The sequence below is a fragment of the Tubulanus polymorphus genome, chromosome 2, assembly GCF_964204645.1.
Source record: "Tubulanus polymorphus chromosome 2, tnTubPoly1.2, whole genome shotgun sequence".
Lineage (NCBI taxonomy): Eukaryota > Metazoa > Nemertea > Palaeonemertea > Tubulaniformes > Tubulanidae > Tubulanus > Tubulanus polymorphus.
The window spans coordinates 31,660,130-31,680,638 of NC_134026.1; the positions used below are offsets into that span (position 1 = coordinate 31,660,130).

Genomic DNA, 20,509 nt, shown 5'->3' on the forward strand with positions numbered 1-20,509 from the left:
ATACTGGTTCAGAATGGTCCTGATGCTGAATAGAGGATGTACAGGGGTGTGTCCCGGGTTCGAACCCAGTTATTACTTACACTGATCCAGAGTGGTCCTGATGCTGAATAGAGGATGTACAGGGGTGTCCCGGGTTCGAACTCAGTTATTACTGACACTGATTCTGCAGAGTGGTCCTGATGCTGAATAGAGGATGTACAGGGGTGTGTCCCGGGTTCGAACTCAGTTATTACTGACACTGATTCTGCAGAGTAGTCCTGATGCTGAATGGAGGATGTACAGGGGTGTGTCCCGGGTTCGAACTCAGTTATTACTGACACTGATTCTGCAGAGTGGTCCTGATGCTGAATGGAGGATGTACAGGGGTGTCCCGGGTTCGAACTCAGTTATTACTGACACTGATTCTGCAGAGTGGTCCTGATGCTGAATAGAGGATGTACAGGGGTGTGTCCCGGGTTCGAACTCAGTTATTACTGACACTGATTCTGCAGAGTGGTCCTGATGCTGAATAGAGGATGTACAGGGGTGTGTCCCGGGTTCGAACTCAGTTATTACTGACACTGATTCTGCAGAGTGGTCCTGATGCTGAATGGAGGATGTACAGGGGTGTGTCCCGGGTTCGAACTCAGTTATTACTGACACTGATTCTGCAGAGTGGTCCTGATGCTGAATGGAGGATGTACAGGGGTGTGTCCCGGGTTCGAACTCAGTTATTACTGACACTGATTCTGCAGAGTGGTCCTGATGCTGAATGGAGGATGTACAGGGGTGTGTCCCGGGTTCGAACTCAGTTAATCCTTACACTGATTCTGCAGAGTGGTCCTGATGCTGAATAGAGGATGTACAGGGGTGTCCCGGGTTCGAACTCAGTTATTACTGACACTGATTCTGCAGAGTGGTCCTGATGCTGAATGGAGGATGTACAGGGGTGTGTCCCGGGTTCGAACTCAGTTATTACTGACACTGATTCTGCAGAGTGGTCCTGATGCTGAATAGAGGATGTACAGGGGTGTGTCCCGGGTTCGAACTCAGTTATTACTGACACTGATTCTGCAGAGTGGTCCTGATGCTGAATGGAGGATGTACAGGGGTGTCCCGGGTTCGAACCTAAACTATAATTCTGACAACTCAAATGTTTCTGAGGAATCTCACGATTCAGACAAACTCTGAACAAGAATCAAAATACTATAGAAAACTATTTATTATTTCTTTGATAAAACAGAAAAAAATATCACAACATTTTAAAATATATTTCATGCATCATTTCTGCGTTGTCAGATCAGTTTTAGAGATGTAACTGGTATCACCGGGATGATGCTGATGGATCACCGGGATGATGCTGATGATGCAGATGGATCACCGGGATGATGCTGATGATGCTGATATAACTGTTGTAATAATTCAATCAGTCTTGTTATTTCTACACAATTCTTGTGTAAAGCCGATAGTTCATCTTTATATTGTAATTTCAACGTCATTGAATACATGTTCTTATATAAATCCAATTGACTTTCTTTCTTTTCACTAAAATAAGACAAACATGAAAACGATTGTATTTACTGCAGCGAACATTGTAATTAGACTAAAACAAATACTCAGAGTCCGTGTTGTAAAGATCTCATAAATCCAACATCAAGAATGAAAACAGGCTGAAATATTTCGTTGAGTTACAGGTAGTAGTTCCCCTGAAGATGACTATTAGGATATAGTCGAAACATTGAATAAACTACACTAGCTCAAGGAATACAGTATTCCTGAAGATGACTATTAGGATATAGTCGAAACATTGAATAAACTACACTAGCTCAAGGAATACAGTATTCCTGACGATGACTATTAGGATATAGTCGAAACGTTGAATAAACTACACTAGCTCAAGGAATACAGTATTCCTGAAGATGACTATTAGGATATAGTCTAAACGTTGAATAAACCACACTAGCTCAAGGAATACAGTATTCCTGAAGATGACTATTAGGATAAAGTCAAATCGTTGAATAAACTACACTAGCTCAAGGAATACAGTATTCCTGAAGATGACTATTAGGATATAGTCGAAACGTTGAATAAACCACACTAGCTCAAGGAATCATTTCAGACTCATTTTATTCTTTGTGTGCAAGGATTTAATATCATCTTTACAACACGGACTCAGAGTGTTTTATCATCAATGGTTATAATGAGGACAACATCAGTATTCCTGAAGATGACTATTATAGGATATAGTTGAAATAAAGGTGAAGTTTACAGGAATTTGTACCTTTTTTTCATGATGTTAGAGTTTTTAATCAGTTGTAAAGTGATGAATTGTAGCCGAGAATGTAATATTTTACTCAGTTTTCCCGTTTCTATTCGATATCCTTCAAACTCCGTCTGCTCGTCCATCTGTTGTATTATATTCAATAACGGTACGCGACAATCCAGCAGATAATAGAGGGCGCTGTTTAACGTCTTGATTTTAGTATTTGCACTAGTTTGACCTGTAATACGACAGTAGATATTAGACTGGTCTGAGATCAGATTGATTATAACGGAGACTGATGTTAAATCTTACAGTTCAGTTGATATTCACACATAGCGACCCTCTCGAGTTGAACTCGCAATAATTCACACGGACTTTCCACTAACAGGAAATACTTGCTACATTTCCCATAATGCCACTCGGCTAACGTGCGTAAATGCCTTCGTTTCTGCTCAGCAACCTACAACAATCGAACTATTATTGATCATCGACACTACATTACTACGGTAACTAATATTCGATATATTGATTATTTTTACCTGGTTACGATAAGAATTATGATACAATGAAGCTAGTCTATGATGTATTGTTGCCGCTCGATACTGGCACGTCGGTAACCGTGACGACTGCTCGGTAACGTCGCAGTATTTCAACGCTTCGTTCATTAAACACGTTACGTCTTTCTCGATCTAATAAACACAAACATCGTATTGACATAGGGTGAGGGGAGGGGGCTGAGGTGAGAGGGGGAGGAGTGGGAGGAGGGTGAGGGGAGGGGGCTGAGGTGAGAGGGGGAGGAGTGGGAGGGGTGAGGGGAGGGGGCTGAGGGGAGAGGGGGGAGGAGTGGGAGTGGGTTCATGATAATACTGACCTCCTCTTGTGAATACAATGATAAAGGTGCGTAATCCTGTAACATTGTCGCCATGGTGAAGTAAGTACTGGATAATTCCCAGCAGATGGAATCCGTGACGTCTGATTGTTGCGGAGAATTTAACACCGATAAAGCTCGATGATAATCATCTATAGCCTGTAAAATAGTAACACAACAATTACAGAGTTAAATGGTTACTCGTCAGAGGCCACAGATCAACAATAGTGTGGAACAGGATTCAGAACTGTGGAACTGGGTTCAGAACTGTGGAACTGGGTTCAGAACTGTGGAACCGGGTTCAGAACTGTGGAACTGAGTCCAGAACTGTGGAACTGAGTCCAGAACTGTGGAACTGGGTTCAGAACTGTGGAACTGACTCCAGAACTGTGGAACAGGGTTCAGAACTGTGGAACAGGGTTCAGAACTGTGGAACTGAGTCCAGAACTGTGGAACTGGGTTCAGAACTGTGGAACTGACTCCAGAACTGTGGAACAGGGTTCAGAACTGTGGAATTTTGATACATTTTCATTACAGAATACATTGAATAAATATCTCTTGAAAAACGGAACCTTTTGATAATTAGATCTTTCTTGTTGTGTGAATTCTCTAGAAGCAGACGTGATTTCACCGGATGCTTGAGCGAATAATCTCATTAATCTTCCTCTATTACTGTATAATAACGCTATATTCATCTCATCATCGATATTCTCAAACGCTGAGATTCCACTGTTTAAATTCTCCAGACTCTTGTTAAAACATTCTAACATTTTTTCGTAGTTATTTGAAGACAATTCTATAAATAAACAAATGAATTAAGTCAAATAATCACAATTTAATGCTACGAGTGATTTACGCACAGACTATTTTTTACCTTCATGAATATATGAAGCGGTTTGATTCATAAAATAAACTCCGAGTTCATTACAAACATTTCCGTAACGTTTATTCAAATTCTTTCTGATCTTCTGCTCCTGTTTGTTGCCCTTGACGATATCTAGCGCTAAGTGGTAACTACGGCAACTAACTGTTAAATTCTGTTCGATACTGTTTGAATATTGGGCGAACATGAGATATTCTGAAATGGAAATGAATAACAAGAGGTGAAGAGGGAGAGAGATTAAGGGGGTAGGGGGAGGGGTAATAAAGGGGAGGGTGATAAAGGGGTAGAGAGGGAGTAGAGGGGGTAGTGGTGATAAAGGGGGTAGTGGTGATAAAGGGGGTAGTGGGGAAGGGTGTTAATATATTTACCATGATTTGATAAAACATATTTAACGCTATCAATCACGTGTATTTCTGTAGTATGATCAGTTTTATCATAGTCCGTTCCGTGAGACGCAGAATTCTTCATGTCGTGAACGAGCATCACGTGAATATCAGCTGATTGTCCTAGCAACGCGCTTAGCAACTCCGTATCTTCATTATAACCAGGTTCTAGAGCGTACATTGCACCTGTAACCAATAGCAACACAACACAATGAGTCATCTGATAACACCTGCGAAAACCATTCAGCGCGAGTCATGAAATCTAAGATGGCCGCTGGGTCGGGGGTTATACTCACTATAACAATGAAATGCATTACGCGTGTATCTCATAGCGATACCGAATTTAAATTGTTTGATTTTACAATCGGCTAACCAATAAAATATCAAACACGCTTTATGTAATAGAGACAGTTTGGTCGATTGATGCCACGAGTCGGCAGGAAACGTCTGTTCACTGGTTAGTTCATCTTGTTCCTGCTCGGTTTGATAGGTGGCGTTGTTATCGTGTTTAGGTCGGTTTAAACGTTCGTATTTAAGAGGGATCACTTCGTTTGGATTGACTTGACGTTGGGGTTGATTTAATCGTTCGCTCTCAGAATTCTCATCCAAACAAACTAAAGCCTGAAATAGAAATAAACTCCCAATTCCACAAACACGGTACATCTCTGATGAGTTTAAATTATAAATTCAAATCCACATCGCAATAATTCATATTTCATTCGTTCATTTATATTACGCCATTTACGATTGTGTTCTTCTTAAAGATGGAACATTCTTCAGGATAAAACATTTCTGCCATAGCAAAGACAGAAGAATCATAAGTAGAAACTTCTAAACCAAGCGATCAAAAGACAAAATTCCTCACAACCTAAAAGGATGTTTGTATTGTGATAGTTGTAACGTATCTCAAACCTGTTTAATATATTCCAACGCCTCCTGACATCTCTCCTCTATATTACCGGTTACCGGGTGATATCTGAGAACTTGTTGAGTTCGCGGTCCACATTCCGGTAAACATAATACTTTAACGGGCATTTCAGCAGTAGTTCCAGCGCGGCCACCAGGTGTCGCCTCTGTCGTCTTCGGTGAAACGGCTTTGCTTTTAACCGGAGATTGACGTTTACAAGATTCATTCTTCTACAATAATATTAACAGTTATCACTACAGCAATTATTACAATCAGTTTCACAGCTACCTCATTCTCAATCCTTCAACAGCAAATAGCCACAACTAGGACAAGGAAATGGGTCCACAACTGTTGAACCGAGTCCAGAAATGTGGAATTAGGTTCAGATGAAATGTGGAACTGGGTTCAGAACTGTAGAACAGGGTTCTGGACTAGAACTGGGTTCAGGACTATGACTTTTTCCTCTTACTTTTTCTGCTGTTCTGATTTCATCTTCATCATCATCATCATCAACTTCCTCTTCGTCCTGTTTCTCTAAACTCTGATCGTACAAATCATCTTTAATGTACAGATCCGCTAATAGATAATTAGCAGACGTAATAATCTAAAAATAAACAATAGTAACATTAGCAACCACTAGAGGGAGCTGACAGATTAACAACAAGTACAGGTGCTGCCACCTACCTGAGCGTGAGCAGTTTTATCCAACAGAATAATACAACTTTTCAATAATGTTTTGATTAATCCAGATTTTTTGCGTCCGGACGCCTGCCATGTATTCTGAGCGACACGGAATAGTAATACACCGAGCGGAACGGAGAATGGGTTCCTCATATCAGACGCTTCATCTCCGCATAAACACGTTAAATCATACAGTTTCACTACATCCTGATCACTGCCTACAAATATCATATATAAATCACTACATTCAATATCAGCTGAACTACCAGCAACCCTCTCAACCCCCTATAAACCCCCTCTCAACCCCCTATAAACCAACTACCCGCAGCCCTCTAACACCCAACTACTCAATCCACTGCTCTCTCAACCCCCTATAAACCAACTACCAGCAACCCTCTCAACCCCCTATAAACCAACTACCAGCAGCTCTCTCAACCCCCTCGAAACCAACTACCCGCAGCCCTCTAACACCCAACTACTCAATCCACTGCTCTCTCAACCCCCTATAAACCAACTACCAGCAGCCCTCTCAACCCCCTATAAACCAACTACCAGCAGCCCTCTCAACCCCCTCGAAACCAACTACCCGCAGCCCTCTAACACCCAACTACTCAATCCACTGCTCTCTAAGCCTATAAATCCTTATATCGCTTACCTTTAAAAAGCCAATAAGTATGACCCTCTTTAGTCGCATTCGATTTGAGAAATGATAGAATATTCTGAGCGATATCTTTAATAACTTCTGGTTCAAACTGTGAGTTTTCTAATTTCGGAATATCTTCAGTTTTCATAATCTCGTAACGCTGAAAACAAACAAACCGTGAAATTATATCATTTCTAATCATAAAATCGCAACAATGATAACAGTTATACGATACCTGTACGATACCGTTGACGTGGTAACACATGGCTAGTTCGGGCACATTACACATCAGATTATCCAACCAGAAATCTAAACCAGTAAGAACATTGATCGGTTTACGTGCGTCCCTGAAATATCAATACCATCTACGTCTTTATTGAGCCTCTATCAGCCTCACTACAGGTGACCTCTCTACAGGTGACCTCTCTATAGGTGACCTCTCTACAGGTGACCTCACTACAGGCGACCTCACTACAGGTGACCTCACTACAGGTGACCTCTCTACAGGTGACCTCACTACAGGTGACTTCACTACAGGTGACCTCACTACAGGTGACTTCACTACAGGTGACCTCACTACAGGTGACCTCACTACAGGTGACTTCACTACAGGTGACTTCACTACAGGTGACTTCACTACAGGTGACTTCACTACAGGCGACCTCTCTACAGGCGACCTCTCTACAGGTGACCTCACTACAGGCGACCTCACAACAGGCGACCTCACTACAGGTGACCTCACTACAGGTGACTTCACTACAGGTGACTTCACTACAGGTGACTTCACTACAGGTGACTTCACTACAGGTGACTTCACTACAGGCGACCTCTCTACAGGTGACCTCTCTACAGGTGACCTCACTACAGGTGACTTCACTACAGGTGACTTCACTACAGGTGACTTCACTACAGGTGACTTCACTACAGGCGACCTCTCTACAGGTGACCTCTCTACAGGTGACCTCACTACAGGTGACTTCACTACAGGTGACTTCACTACAGGTGACTTCACTACAGGTGACTTCACTACAGGCGACCTCTCTACAGGTGACCTCTCTACAGGTGACCTCACTACAGGCGACCTCACAACAGGTGACCTCACTACAGGTGACCTCACTACAGGTGACTTCACTACAGGTGACTTCACTACAGGTGACTTCACTACAGGTGACTTCACTACAGGCGACCTCTCTACAGGTGACCTCTCTACAGGTGACCTCACTACAGGCGACCTCACAACAGGTGACCTCACTACAGGTGACCTCACTACAGGTGACTTCACTACAGGTGACTTCACTACAGGTGACTTCACTACAGGCGACCTCTCTACAGGTGACCTCTCTACAGGTGACCTCACTACAGGCGACCTCACAACAGGTGACCTCTCTCTCCCTCATCATTTCAACCTCTAATAAATTACCTAAGTTTAAGACTAACACAAGGATGATTAGAACCACCGAATATCGGTAAGTCAGTTCCAATCCACATTCTTATATCTTCAAACGTCCACAAATGAGTTCTTTGAAATTCCTCTGAATGATACGTATCCTGAAAAATAGAAACCATCAATGATTGACAAGTGGTAAACTCCGCCCTGGCTGTAGGTTTACACCGATAAACCCCGCCTTGATTGATGATAGACAGCACATACCTCAGTATTACATTGTTCCGATGCAGTTTGATTCGCTCCCATAGAACTCGCTGCTGCTGCTGCTGCTGCTGCTGCTGGTTCAGAACTATCATCATCAGTTTTAGGTCTAGATTCATTTGATGGAAGACTAAAATAAAACAATACATCAATATCCATCAGCTTGAGAGACCAGGATATAGACCGGGCTGAGACCAGACCTGAACTCACTGTAACTGAGACCAGGCCTCACTGTAACTGAGACCAGGCCTCGCTGTAACTGAGACCAGACCTGAACTCACTGTAACTGAGACCAGGCCTCACTGTAACTGAAACCAGGCCTCGCTGTAACTGAGACCAGGCCTCACTGAAATAAATGCACAATTTACCTGTAGTAGAGGAACTTTGAAAACATGTTTTGATTTTGAAGAAAATCTCGAGTTTTTGTTCGTCTCCCAAAACATTTCTCCTAAAATACAGATTAAGTATGAGATAGTTTTATAAAATCTCAGATATATCTGATAACATGGTCCTTCCGATATCTCATAAATCTCAGATATATCTGATAACATGTTCTTTTGATATCTCATAAATCTCAGATATATCTGACAACATGGTTCTTCCGATATCTCATAAATCTCAGATATATCTGATAACATGGTTCTTCCGATATCTCATAAATCTCAGATATATCTGATAACATGTTCTTTTGATATCTCATAAATCTCAGATATATCTGACAACATGGTTCTTCCGATATTTAATAAATCTCAGATATATCTGATAACATGGTTCTTCCGATATCTCATAAATCTCAGATATATCTGATAACATGTTCTTTTGATATCTCATAAATCTCAGATATATCTGATATTTGATACTTACACCCTGCATACTCTGTAATACTGTATCGTAATAAAAATTTCGCAACCATTTCCAATCATCCTAGAAATAACGGACACAGAAAATGGAATACTAATTAAAACCCGATTCGAACTTCAGGATCACAGTTATTTGTTAAGATAGAGCACTAATAATGAGTTCATCCCGAGTTAAGTCTAGTCACCTAGCCATTGTTCCCAGTAACAACGACTGGTATTCAGACTATCCCGGGTTGAGTCTAGTCACCTAGCCACTGTTCCCAGTAACAACGACTGGTATTCAGACTATCCCGGGTTGAGTCTAGTCACCTAGCCACTGTTCCCAGTAACAACGACTGGTATTCAGACTATCCCGGGTTGAGTCTAGTCACCTAGCCACTGTTCCCAGTAACAACGACTGGTATTCAGACTATCCCGGGTTGAGTCTAGTCACCTAGCCACTGTTCCCAGTAACAACGACTGGTATTCAGACTATCCCGGGTTGAGTCTAGTCACCTAGCCATTGTTCCCAGTAACAACGACTGGTATTCAGACTATCCCGGGTTGAGTCTAGTCACCTAGCCACTGTTCCCAGTAACAACGACTGGTATTCAGACTATCCCGGGTTGAGTCTAGTCACCTAGCCATTGTTCCCAGTAACAACGTCTGGTATTCAGACTATCCCAAGACGAGTTTTACCTTCTGTTGTCTGAGGAGATGTTTATGAACGTCGAATTCGTCGATAAGAATAGTTTTACCGACTCGATGAACCATCATACTGACGTGTGATTTACTGTACGGTATCTTCAATAACTTCTTTATATTATCAGAGTCTGATATCACATCCACCTCGCCGACTTTACCCGGAGATTTATGAGCCATCACTAAACTAAAATAACCGATCAACTGTTAACTGTATCCTAGTAACGACGTGGACCGGATTCAGTAACCACGGATACTAACCTCGATATATCAGATCTCTCTTTAGACCAGACGGTATCTCTGATATATTGTTCCCATCGTGAACTTCCTCTCAACCAGTTCGACGGAGGTTTATTTAAATTCGTATTCATCTGTAACACGTTAAACTGCGTCGGTTGCCATGGTTTATATTCAACAATAGCCGTCGTCGATTTCTTCTCCTCGTCCGATTTTGACATTTTGTTTTCTTCGTCCGTCTGAATTAACAAATTAGTGAGAGTGAGACGGAGCGAGGAGCGCCCTCTAGCAGCAGCAGTAGCGTACCGATATGTGTGAATTGAGCAGGAGGGATGGATTGAAGGATGATGAGGTAACCGTGTGCTGCTGAGGGCCTGCTGCTGCTGAGGGCGCTGCTGCTGCTGGGGTGGAGGATGAGGAGGGAGGAGCAGCAAGATGTGACATCATTTACATTACAACCAGTAATTTCGACACTACAGTCTCTCAGTTGTTAAATACCTTTATTGCTGATGTTACAATCTGTGTTCCTGCCTCATTCATCATTTCATTCATTAAATACAGAACTTACTAGAAATACAATAAATACAATTCAATTTAGCTTTATTGTATACTACGTTCAGCAAAATAAATGCAATATACTTTATTGTCAAATTTACTGTATTGTGTCCATTTAATTCAATGAGGTATAAAAAATGTTCGAAAAGGCATAAAATCGGAATAATTTGTGTTAGAAGCTGTTTTTGATTGCTTGATAACTTACAAATACTATTTCGCCATCTACTGGAAGCTTGCTGAACTGACATATATCCGCGTAGTCATTCAGCAGGCCAATACTAGGGTTTCTTCGTTTATTTATCAGGCCAACACTACGATTTCTGCGTTTATTTACCAGGCCAACACTAGGGTTTCTGCGTTTATTTACCAGGCCAACACTAGGGTTACTGCGTTTATTTACCAGGCCAACACTAGGGTTACTACGTTTATTCACCAGGCCAACACTAGGGTTACTACGTTTAATTTACAAGGCCAACACTAGGGTTACTGCGTTTATTTTACCAGGCCAACACTAGGGTTTCTTCGTTTATTTACCAGGCCAATACTAGGGTTACTGCGTTTATTCACCAGGCCAACACTAGGGTTTCTGCGTTTATTTACCAGGCCAACACTAGGGTTTCTGCGTTTATTCACCAGGCCAACACTAGGGTTACTGTTTAATTTACAAGGCCAACACTAGGGTTACTGCGTTTAATTTACAAGGCCAACACTAGGGTTTCAGCGTTTAAGACTATGCAGACAATTAACTAAAACGATATCAAAGGTTGGCAAATAATTTTATTGTTACTGAAAGCATCTTCCATCAATTATAAATTGATTCTATTTATTTAACTAATAATTATCATCAATAGCACAACAAATCATTATTAAATCTAATTGCATTGATTCGGACAATAACGCCACCTATAATTAAACGAGGGAACTAACGCCATTAACGCTAGCGTGTCCGATGAGTACGTGAGCCGCTTGTTTCGTTTCTAAATATAGAATCGCTTCTTTTATCCAATCAGCGGCTACATTCCTAGCTTCACCAGTCAGCTGACTCATAAACCTCACACCCTGCTCTAAATCATTATTGTTTATTGATTTCTCAGCGCTGGCTAACAATGTAAACGTATCCACGGTAACCGGATCGATATCGGTATCCGGATCTATCGCTTTTACCGAGTCAATAATAAACAGCGATTGTAAATACGACAACGCGTAACGTACGATAGTCTTATTGTTATCGGTAACCATGGCGACGCGTTTAGCGATAGTTTTCACTTTACGGAATCGAGCGGTGAGTGTTTCCTCGGTCCACACACCGCGGGTTATAGCGTCGTCAGGGATCGAATCCAGTACCGTATTCACAAACTCGTGATTATTCCCCGCCTCGCGAACCGCCATTAACTCATTCCCTAACGGCTTCACTTTCTCATCGGGACTACTAGCGCCATCTCTACCCAGACGGATTGCGTTTAATAACGTCATACTAGCTAACCACATCTCCGACGCTTTTCGACCCAATTTTTCAGCTTCTGCTCGATCTAAAAACAACAATTCATCATCAGTCGATTCATTATTGTCTAAACATTAAATATAGGCTTCTCATAAAGCATGTACGTATCGAGGGGAAGGATGAGAGGAGGGAAGAGGGAGAGAGGAGGGAAGAGGAGGGAAGAGGGAGAGAGGAGGGAAGAGGGAGAGAGGAGGGAAGAGGGAGAGAGGAGGGAAGAGGGAGAGAGGAGAGAAGAGGGAGAGAGGAGGGAAGAGGGAGAGAGGAGGGAAGAGGAGGGAAGAGGGAGAGAGGAGGGAAGAGGGAGAGAGGAGGGAAGAGGGAGAGAGGAGGGAAGAGGGAAAGAGGAGAGAAGAGGGAGAGAGGAGAGAAGAGGGAGAGAGGAGGGAAGAGGGAGAGAGGAGAGAAGAGGGAGAGAGGAGGGAAGAGGGAGAGAGGAGAGAAGAGGGAGAGAGGAGGGAAGAGGGAGAGAGGAGGGAAGAGGGAAAGAGGAGAGAAGAGGGAGAGAGGAGAGAAGAGGGAGAGAGGAGGGAAGAGGGAGAGAGGGAGAGAAGAGGGAGAGAGGAGGGAAGAGGGAGAGAGGAGGGAAGAGGGAGAGAGGAGGGAAGAGGGAGAGAGGAGGGAAGAGGGAGAGAGGAGGGAAGAGGGAAAGAGGAGAGAAGAGGAGAGAGGAGGGAAGAGGGAGAGAGGAGGGAAGAGGGAGAGAGGAGAGAAGAGGGAGAGAGGAGAGAAGAGGGAGAGAGGAGGGAAGAGGGAAAGAGGAGAGAAGAGGGAGAGAGGAGGGAAGAGGGAGAGAGGAGGGAAGAGGGAGAGAGGAGAGAAGAGGGAGAGAGGAGAGAAGAGGGAGAGAGGAGGGAAGAGGGAGAGAGGAGGGAAGAGGGAGAGAGGAGAGAAGAGGGAGAGAGGAGAGAAGAGGGAGAGAGGAGGGAAGAGGGAGAGAGGAGAGAAGAGGGAGAGAGGAGGGAAGAGGGAGAGAGGAGAGAAGAGGGAGAGAGGAGAGAAGAGGGAGAGAGGAGGGAAGAGGGAGAGAGGGAGAGAAGAGGGAGAGAGGAGAGAAGAGGGAGAGAGGAGGGAAGAGGGAAAGAGGAGAGAAGAGGGAGAGAGGAGGGAAGAGGGAGAGAGGAGAGAAGAGGGAAAGAGGAGAGAAGAGGGAGAGAGGAGAGAAGAGGGAGAGAGGAGGGAAGAGGGAGAGAGGAGAGAAGAGGGAGAGAGGAGAGAAGAGGGAGAGAGGAGGGAAGAGGGAAAGAGGAGAGAAGAGGGAGAGAGGAGAGAAGAGGGAGAGAGGAGGGAAGAGGGAGAGAGGAGAGAAGAGGGAGAGAGGAGAGAAGAGGGAGAGAGGAGGGAAGAGGAGAGAGGAGAGAAGAGGGAGAGAGGAGGGAAGAGGGAGAGAGGAGGGAAGAGGGAGAGAGGAGAGAAGAGGGAGAGAGGAGGGAAGAGGGAGAGAGGAGGGAAGAGGGAAAGAGGAGAGAAGAGGGAGAGAGGAGAGAAGAGGGAGAGAGGAGGGAAGAGGGAGAGAGGAGGGAAGAGGGAGAGAGGAGAGAAGAGGGAGAGAGGAGAGAAGAGGGAGAGAGGAGGGAAGAGGGAGAGAGGAGAGAAGAGGGAGAGAGGAGGGAAGAGGGAGAGGAGGAGAGAAGAGGGAGAGAGGAGAGAAGAGGGAGAGAGGAGGGAGAGGGAGAGAGGAGAGAAGAGGGAGAGAGGAGAGAAGAGGGAGAGAGGAGAGAAGAGGGAGAGAGGAGGGAAGAGGGAGAGAGGAGAGAAGAGGGAGAGAGGAGGGAAGAGGGAGAGAGGAGGGAGAGGGAAAGAGGAGAGAAGAGGGAGAGAGGAGAGAAGAGGGAGAGAGGAGGGAAGAGGGAGAGAGGAGGGAAGAGGGAGAGAGGAGAGAAGAGGGAGAGAGGAGAGAAGAGGGAGAGAGGAGGGAAGAGGGAGAGAGGAGAGAAGAGGGAGAGAGGAGGGAAGAGGGAGAGAGGAGAGAAGAGGGAGAGAGGAGAGAAGAGGGAGAGAGGAGGGAAGAGGGAGAGAGGAGAGAAGAGGGAGAGAGGAGAGAAGAGGGAGAGAGGAGGGAAGAGGGAGAGAGGAGGGAAGAGGGAGATATTGAATTCAACACGTAAACACTATATGAACTGTGAAGCGCCCCCTAGTGATAAAATCAAACATACTTTCTACAGCAGTTTCAATTCCCTTTAATCTAGCGATTGAACCGGAAACGTCGTTCTGGAATCGAATTCTCTCCTCAAACAATCTCTCACGCAGTTTCTCTTCGAATTGTAAATGAAGTTCTTTACGTTGAACCCTCAATACGTCTGCTAAATGGTCGCTATGGGCGGCGGCTTGACGAGATAATTGTTGACGTAATTCGGCCTCGAATTGACTTTTAGCAGCTTCATCCTGGAAATAGAGGGAGCAAAACGGGTCAAATCAATCTGGGTCCAATTTCACGAAATATTTCAAACCGATCTTGGACAAACAGATTCTATTAAAGTTAAAACTAACCCATTGTTGTTTTTCTAATTGTAATAAACCTCGTTGTTTTTCAAGTTCTTGTTTTATTTTCTGCTCTGTAATCAACTCATCCTCCTCTCTCTGCCGTTGTAAAGCCATCTCAATTGATTCCTCTTGTAAAACCTGTTGTTTTAACAGCTGTTTTTGAAGTTGTTCTATTCTACGGTGAGCGTGAGCTATCAATGAATTCAATTCTTCTTCCGTCAATTTCTTACCTTCAAAATAATCAAATAAATATTAGATTTTCACATCCATTAAGTACAACTGTAAGCATCCATGAGGGGTGGTGGGGGGTGGTAGGAGGTGCTGGGGGAGAGGGGGGTTTGTGATTAGTAGCTGGTTTAGTCTCACTATGTGTATTATCAGGTATAACATATCAAGTTTTGGCGTGGCTGTCTGAATAAAACTAAGGTTAAGGTCATCAGCAAGGGATAAATGGGGATGAGAGGGGTGGGTGCGTCTGCTGACCTTTTCGACCTAGTTTCACGTCAGGTGTAATACTCGCTAACTCTTTTTGGAATTGTTTTTTTCCCTGTTCGACTAAATCTTTAAATTCATGCATCAATCTCGCCGATGACTCGGCTTTACGAGTTCTCGCTATAGACTGTTCCAATTCATACGACAGATCATTCAGATTTTTCTGGGCCGCTGATAATATCTTGTTGCCGCGGGTGATTTTATTTTCTCGACCCTCGTCGATCGCCGTTCGTAATTTCTCGATATTTAATCTGAAAATTACAAACACCGTAGTTACAATAAGAAATCATGGTAACATTACCAACCAATAGTAACAATATGAAACGATAGTAACAATGAGAAACCGTGGTGATAAATGATTTAGCGCGTGTACGGCGGTATTTTACCTAGCATTGTTAGTCGCACGCTCAGCGTTAGTTACTGCTAAAATCTGTTCCTCAAACGCCTTAGAAACGTCTTTCCACTGATTATCATCATTCTCTTCCTCCATTGCTTTCTTTAATAATTCATAATGCTGTTTAATGTGCGATTCGGCGTTATTCTGAGCTACTAGCGCCCCCTGGACGGTACTCTTAGACGAGCAGATTAAATCATCAACAATCGCTTCTATAGCTACAATAAATACAACAATAAACGTCGATTAGCGACACGATCGGGAGAGAGGGGGAGAGGGGGGAGAGAGAGGGAGAGGAGGGAGGAGAGAGAGAGAGGGGAGAAATATGGGGAGGGAGAGATGGGGAGGGAGGGAGAGATGGGGAGGGAGGGAGAGGGGAGGGGAGAGAGGGAGGGGAGAGAGGGTGAGGGAGGGGGAGAGGGAGAGAGAGGGAGAGAGGGATGGGGAGGGAGAGATGGGGAGGGAGAGGGAGAGGGAGAGGGGAGGGGAGAGGGAGAGGGAGGGGGGAGAGGAGAGGGGGAGGGAGGGGAGAGAGGAGAGGGAGAGGGAGGGGAGGAGAGAGAGAGGGGAGAGGGAGAGGGAGGGGAGAGAGGGGGAGGGAGAGGGAGAGGGAGAGGGAGAGGGAGAGAGAGGGAGAGAGAGGGAGAGAGAGGGAGGGGGAGAGAGAGGAGAGGGGGGAGAGGAGAGAGAGGGAGAGGAGAGAGAGGAGAGAGGGGGGAGGGAGAGGGAGGGGGAGAGAGGGAGGGGAGGGGGAGGGGGAGAGGGGGAGGGAGGGGAGAGGGAGAGAGAGGAGGAGAGAGAGAGATCACGATCTGTGAAATACTGACCTAGATTTTCAGCAGCTTCTTCAGCCTCTTTATCTCTGATTCGTCTCTCAGCCTCTGATAATGTTACAGGAGGAGGTGATGGATCTATAATAAAACACGTCCGATATTCATTCATCGTCTCAGCCTGAAATACGTTTTATCACGATTAAAGAGATCTAACAAACCTTTTTTGATTTCTTGTTTCTTCGTTTCAACTTTTTGAGGTTCGGTTATTTGTTTTCCATCTGTTCTGAACACTTTCACCGCAGGTTTTTTGGTAGCCTGGAAACAACAATAGCAGATATCAACAAACGTCACCGAGGTGAGCGACTCGAGGGCAGCATTTACCGGACATAGAAAAAACAAACCTCATCCGGTTTAGACGTCGATTCTTTGAAAGCTATTGATTCTTTTTTCACCGATTCCTTATCAATCGATTCTAAACCTTTAGTTACATCATTATCTCTAAAAATAATGAATCAACATCAAATTAGTGTTCACAGTATAACGTGTGCCTGTAGGAGGCTGGAGGCAGGTTATCTGTCTCTGACCTGTAGGAGGCTGGAGGCAGGTTATCTGTCTCTGACCTGTAGGAGGCTGGAGGCAGGTCACCTGTCTGACCTGTAGGAGGCTGGAGGCAGGTTATCTGTCTCTGACCTGTAGGAGGCTGGAGGCAGGTTATCTGCCTGACCTGTAGGAGGCTGGAGGCAGGTTATCTGTCTCTGACCTGTAGGAGGCTGGAGGCAGGTTATCTGTCTCTGACCTGTAGGAGGCTGGAGGCAGGTCACCTGTCTGACCTGTAGGAGGCTGGAGGCAGGTTATCTGTCTCTGACCTGTAGGAGGCTGGAGGCAGGTTATCTGTCTGACCTGTAGGAGGCTGGAGGCAGGTTATCTGTCTCTGACCTGTAGGAGGCTGGAGGCAGGTCACCTGTCTGACCTGTAGGAGGCTGGAGGCAGGTTATCTGTCTCTGACCTGTAGGAGGCTGGAGGCAGGTTATCTGCCTGACCTGTAGGAGGCTGGAGGCAGGTTATCTGTCTCTGACCTGTAGGAGGCTGGAGGCAGGTTATCTGTCTCTGACCTGTAGGAGGCTGGAGGCAGGTTATCTGTCTCTTACCTGTAGGAGGCTGGAGGCAGGTCACCTGCCTGACCTGTAGGAGGCTGGAGGCAGGTTATCTGTCTCTGACCTGTAGGAGGCTGGAGGCAGGTTATCTGTCTCTGACCTGTAGGAGGCTGGAGGCAGGTCACCTGTCTGACCTGTAGGAGGCTGGAGGCAGGTTATCTGTCTCTGACCTGTAGGAGGCTGGAGGCAGGTTATCTGTCTCTGACCTGTAGGAGGCTGGAGGCAGGTTATCTGTCTGACCTGTAGGAGGCTGAAGGCAGGTCACCTGTCTGACCTGTAGGAGGCTGGAGGCAGGTTATCTGTCTCTGACCTGTAGGAGGCTGGAGGCAGGTTATCTGTCTCTTACCTGTAGGAGGCTGGAGGCAGGTCACCTGTCTGACCTGTAGGAGGCTGGAGGCAGGTTATCTGTCTCTGACCTGTAGGAGGCTGGAGGCAGGTTATCTGTCTCTGACCTGTAGGAGGCTGGAGGCAGGTCACCTGTCTGACCTGTAGGAGGCTGGAGGCAGGTCACCTGTCTGACCTGTAGGAGGCTGGAGGCAGACAGGTTATCTGTCTCTGACCTGTAGGAGGCTGGAGGCAGGTTATCTGTCTGACCTGTAGGAGGCTGGAGGCAGACAGGTTATCTGTCTCTGACCTGTAGGAGGCTGAAAGCAGGTCACCTGCCTGACCTGTAGGAGGCTGGAGGCAGGTCACCTGCCTGACCTGTAGGAGGCTGGAGGCAGGTCAAATTGTAATCGCGTGGTAAGGCAGATGCTATTCAAGGACCATAACCATGATTTTAAGAATTTGAGAGCCCATTTTACATTACTCAAGGCTTTGAATTGACCCAATACCATTTCATGACCACCATGAAACTTGCAGGTGATTCCAGGCTCCACAGGAATGGCGTGAGGCTGCAGGGGGTGGTTCCAGACTAAAGAGGGATAGCTCCAGATAAAAGGGGAGACTGAAGGGGGTTTAACTTACGTGGTAGAAACTCCAGGTATTTTAGGAACACGTATTGACGGGAAATCTGAAGGCATATACTCGAAAGCGTATTCTAAAGCCTGTTTCGAATACGGGACGTTTTTCTCAACTTTTTCCCGGAATTCCATGTCGTAAGCTGCATATCCAATTATACCAGTAAAACCTATCGCTCCAACTCCAATCACTTTCATCGTAAAACTTAATAATCCTCTGAAATTTACAGACGACAGTTACTCAATCACTGAAACACCTGACAAAAGGGGGCAGGTCAGTCACTGGAGGCTAGATTCCAGATTAGTGACTTACTTTTTCTTGCGAGGTTTTGGAGGGGGAGGTTTCACGGTTTCTGGTTGAGGTGGTGTTTTCATGGATTCTGTATTCATCCATCTCTGAGCAGATTTACTACTTGAGCCAGATATCACTGAACATCTCTTTGAATATAAAAAAAACAATTTCATACATCCAACAATCCTTCTCTGCTCTGGCAGGTGAGGAAATTTAACAAAATTCATTTATACGCGTTAAAATAATAAATTCCTCTTCTTCACAAAGTATCGAGAAGATTTGGCCCTTAATGCGTTAATCATTAACTAACTCCTATTGGTAATTCACTGATAAATGCATTAATTACCCGTAAATTTGTGGAAATTCCAGAAACCCGTAACATTTTGATGGAAGGTCACGTCCCGGCTACCTCAAGGTCATTCGATTTCTCAACTAAAAACTAACGATTTAATTCAATGACTTGACTTTATCAATGATATTTTATTCACTAATTAATTAAAATTAATATGGAGAAAAAAGCTAAGAATAATAATTAAAACAAGCAATTAAATGTAATAAAAGGTGTATTGAATTGATAAATCCAATATGGCGGGTATTTGTCGATTTCTGCTTCAGAAAGGTAAATAAATCATCAATTATTTGCTTAATGTTCCGTTCACCTATTTATGTGCCATATTTTCTGTTACTTGTAGCTGTTTTGCACTCGATTAATTTATTTCTATTTGGTTTTTGTGACAAAATGATCTAGAAACAACTGAAAATCTCCCGGAATCTTACTCAATTCAATTAAAATTGTACTTTATTGATATCTTTTTTAGCTTCTGGTTTGGCTCGTCCGTTTCTACCGACAGCATCAACTCAAAGCCTGACAACGATTTTACAATCACAAAATTTAATGACAGCTTCAACATCAAAACAAAGGTAAGAAAGAACTGCCCCCTGGTGGCAGGCTACTGGCACTGGAGGCTGTACCGACTTTTCCCCAATCATGGTCTATACAGTAGGCTTTTCTAATGGACCACACTGCCATTGAATCAATATGTTGGCAAAAACGATAGATTTGATTTTTATTTATAGTTTGTTGCTTCAAGTGAAGATGGCGCCACAGTTGGAGTTGAGTAGATCACGCGTGACGTGTTCGATAAGGAACGGTAAACCTAAAACTGTGCACGCAGTCGTAAACAGGTTCTACAGATTACAGAGTGGTAACTGGATCCGACCAATGACTGGACGCAAGAAAAAACTGTGGAAAAAATTTGAATCAACTCGAGTTAATCTTAGAAATCATGTGTTTACGAATGCGAAACAGAGCCATACTCACGATAAAATGGTTTGTCATTTCTGGAAAAAACAACGTTATTTCCCCGATGATATTTATGAACGTTATCAATATAGAACTAATTTTCCGCTAGGAAAAGTAAAAACTCCCAAATTTTTACCGTGATTGTTAAATGAAGATGTATGCGAAAAACAACAAAGAAATGTCAAATTAAAAATAAATCATTTTTATTGTTAAAAAGATTTTCTAATATCCATAATTCTCGCATTCCGCGGTAGAAATAGCGAGGTTATTTGCGCTAAACCGCCGTTATATGCTGCCGCGGGATATGACTAGGACAGTAACCAGTCCAAAGTCTACGCAGACCACCAGGAACCAGTCCATAAAAATAGGGGGCGCAGTATTGAATTAGAGTAGTTACCGTTTTCTGCAACCTGGGCCAAATTCGGTTTTCGTATCTAGTCGAATTAGTGGTCGGAACTAATAACCGAATACGCTTGATTTTCGAACTATTTCCGGAATATAGTTCCGACTAACGGACATTCGGTTTCGTTTAGTTCGACTAACTCAGAAAACCGAAGTTGAGCCCTGTCTAT

General features: G+C 44.3%; 4 protein-coding genes across 4 annotated transcripts; 2 read left to right on the forward strand and 2 right to left on the reverse strand.

Annotated features, from left to right (window-relative positions):
• Positions 1–1,179: 1,179 nt before the first annotated feature.
• LOC141900657 (erythroid differentiation-related factor 1-like) lies at positions 1,180–10,632 on the reverse strand. The gene is made up of 21 exons (XM_074787641.1): positions 10,532–10,632; positions 10,058–10,272; positions 9,794–9,983; positions 9,120–9,179; positions 8,624–8,703; positions 8,259–8,385; positions 8,028–8,155; positions 6,843–6,954; positions 6,620–6,767; positions 5,968–6,182; positions 5,753–5,887; positions 5,289–5,513; positions 4,673–4,997; positions 4,362–4,562; positions 3,985–4,188; positions 3,683–3,906; positions 3,114–3,269; positions 2,782–2,931; positions 2,555–2,702; positions 2,261–2,480; positions 1,180–1,524 (listed from the first exon to the last, which is right to left on the reverse strand). Exons 1-21 carry the CDS (start codon positions 10,583–10,585, stop codon positions 1,326–1,328), a joined length of 3,516 nt encoding a protein of 1,171 aa, XP_074643742.1. The 5' UTR covers positions 10,586–10,632; the 3' UTR covers positions 1,180–1,325.
• On the forward strand, positions 7,006–8,019 carry LOC141900840 (uncharacterized; the record flags this gene model as incomplete). Its single annotated transcript, XM_074787887.1, has 1 exon — positions 7,006–8,019. A coding segment is annotated over one exon (1,014 nt), but the record flags the coding sequence as incomplete, so codon positions are not given.
• Positions 10,633–11,360: 728 nt separating the features above from the next.
• LOC141900663 (MICOS complex subunit MIC60-like) lies at positions 11,361–19,040 on the reverse strand. The gene is made up of 11 exons (XM_074787648.1): positions 18,981–19,040; positions 18,656–18,780; positions 18,350–18,559; positions 16,631–16,727; positions 16,448–16,544; positions 16,284–16,367; positions 15,449–15,674; positions 15,054–15,313; positions 14,577–14,800; positions 14,243–14,471; positions 11,361–12,117 (listed from the first exon to the last, which is right to left on the reverse strand). The coding sequence occupies exons 1-11, from the start codon at positions 19,014–19,016 to the stop codon at positions 11,498–11,500; spliced, it is 2,208 nt and encodes a 735-aa protein (XP_074643749.1). The 5' UTR covers positions 19,017–19,040; the 3' UTR covers positions 11,361–11,497.
• A 165-nt stretch (positions 19,041–19,205) lies between these two features.
• Positions 19,206–20,114, forward strand: LOC141900690 (large ribosomal subunit protein bL35m-like). Its single transcript, XM_074787693.1, has 3 exons — positions 19,206–19,253; positions 19,453–19,555; positions 19,712–20,114. The coding sequence occupies exons 1-3, from the start codon at positions 19,220–19,222 to the stop codon at positions 20,076–20,078; spliced, it is 504 nt and encodes a 167-aa protein (XP_074643794.1). The 5' UTR covers positions 19,206–19,219; the 3' UTR covers positions 20,079–20,114.
• Positions 20,115–20,509: the final 395 nt, after the last annotated feature.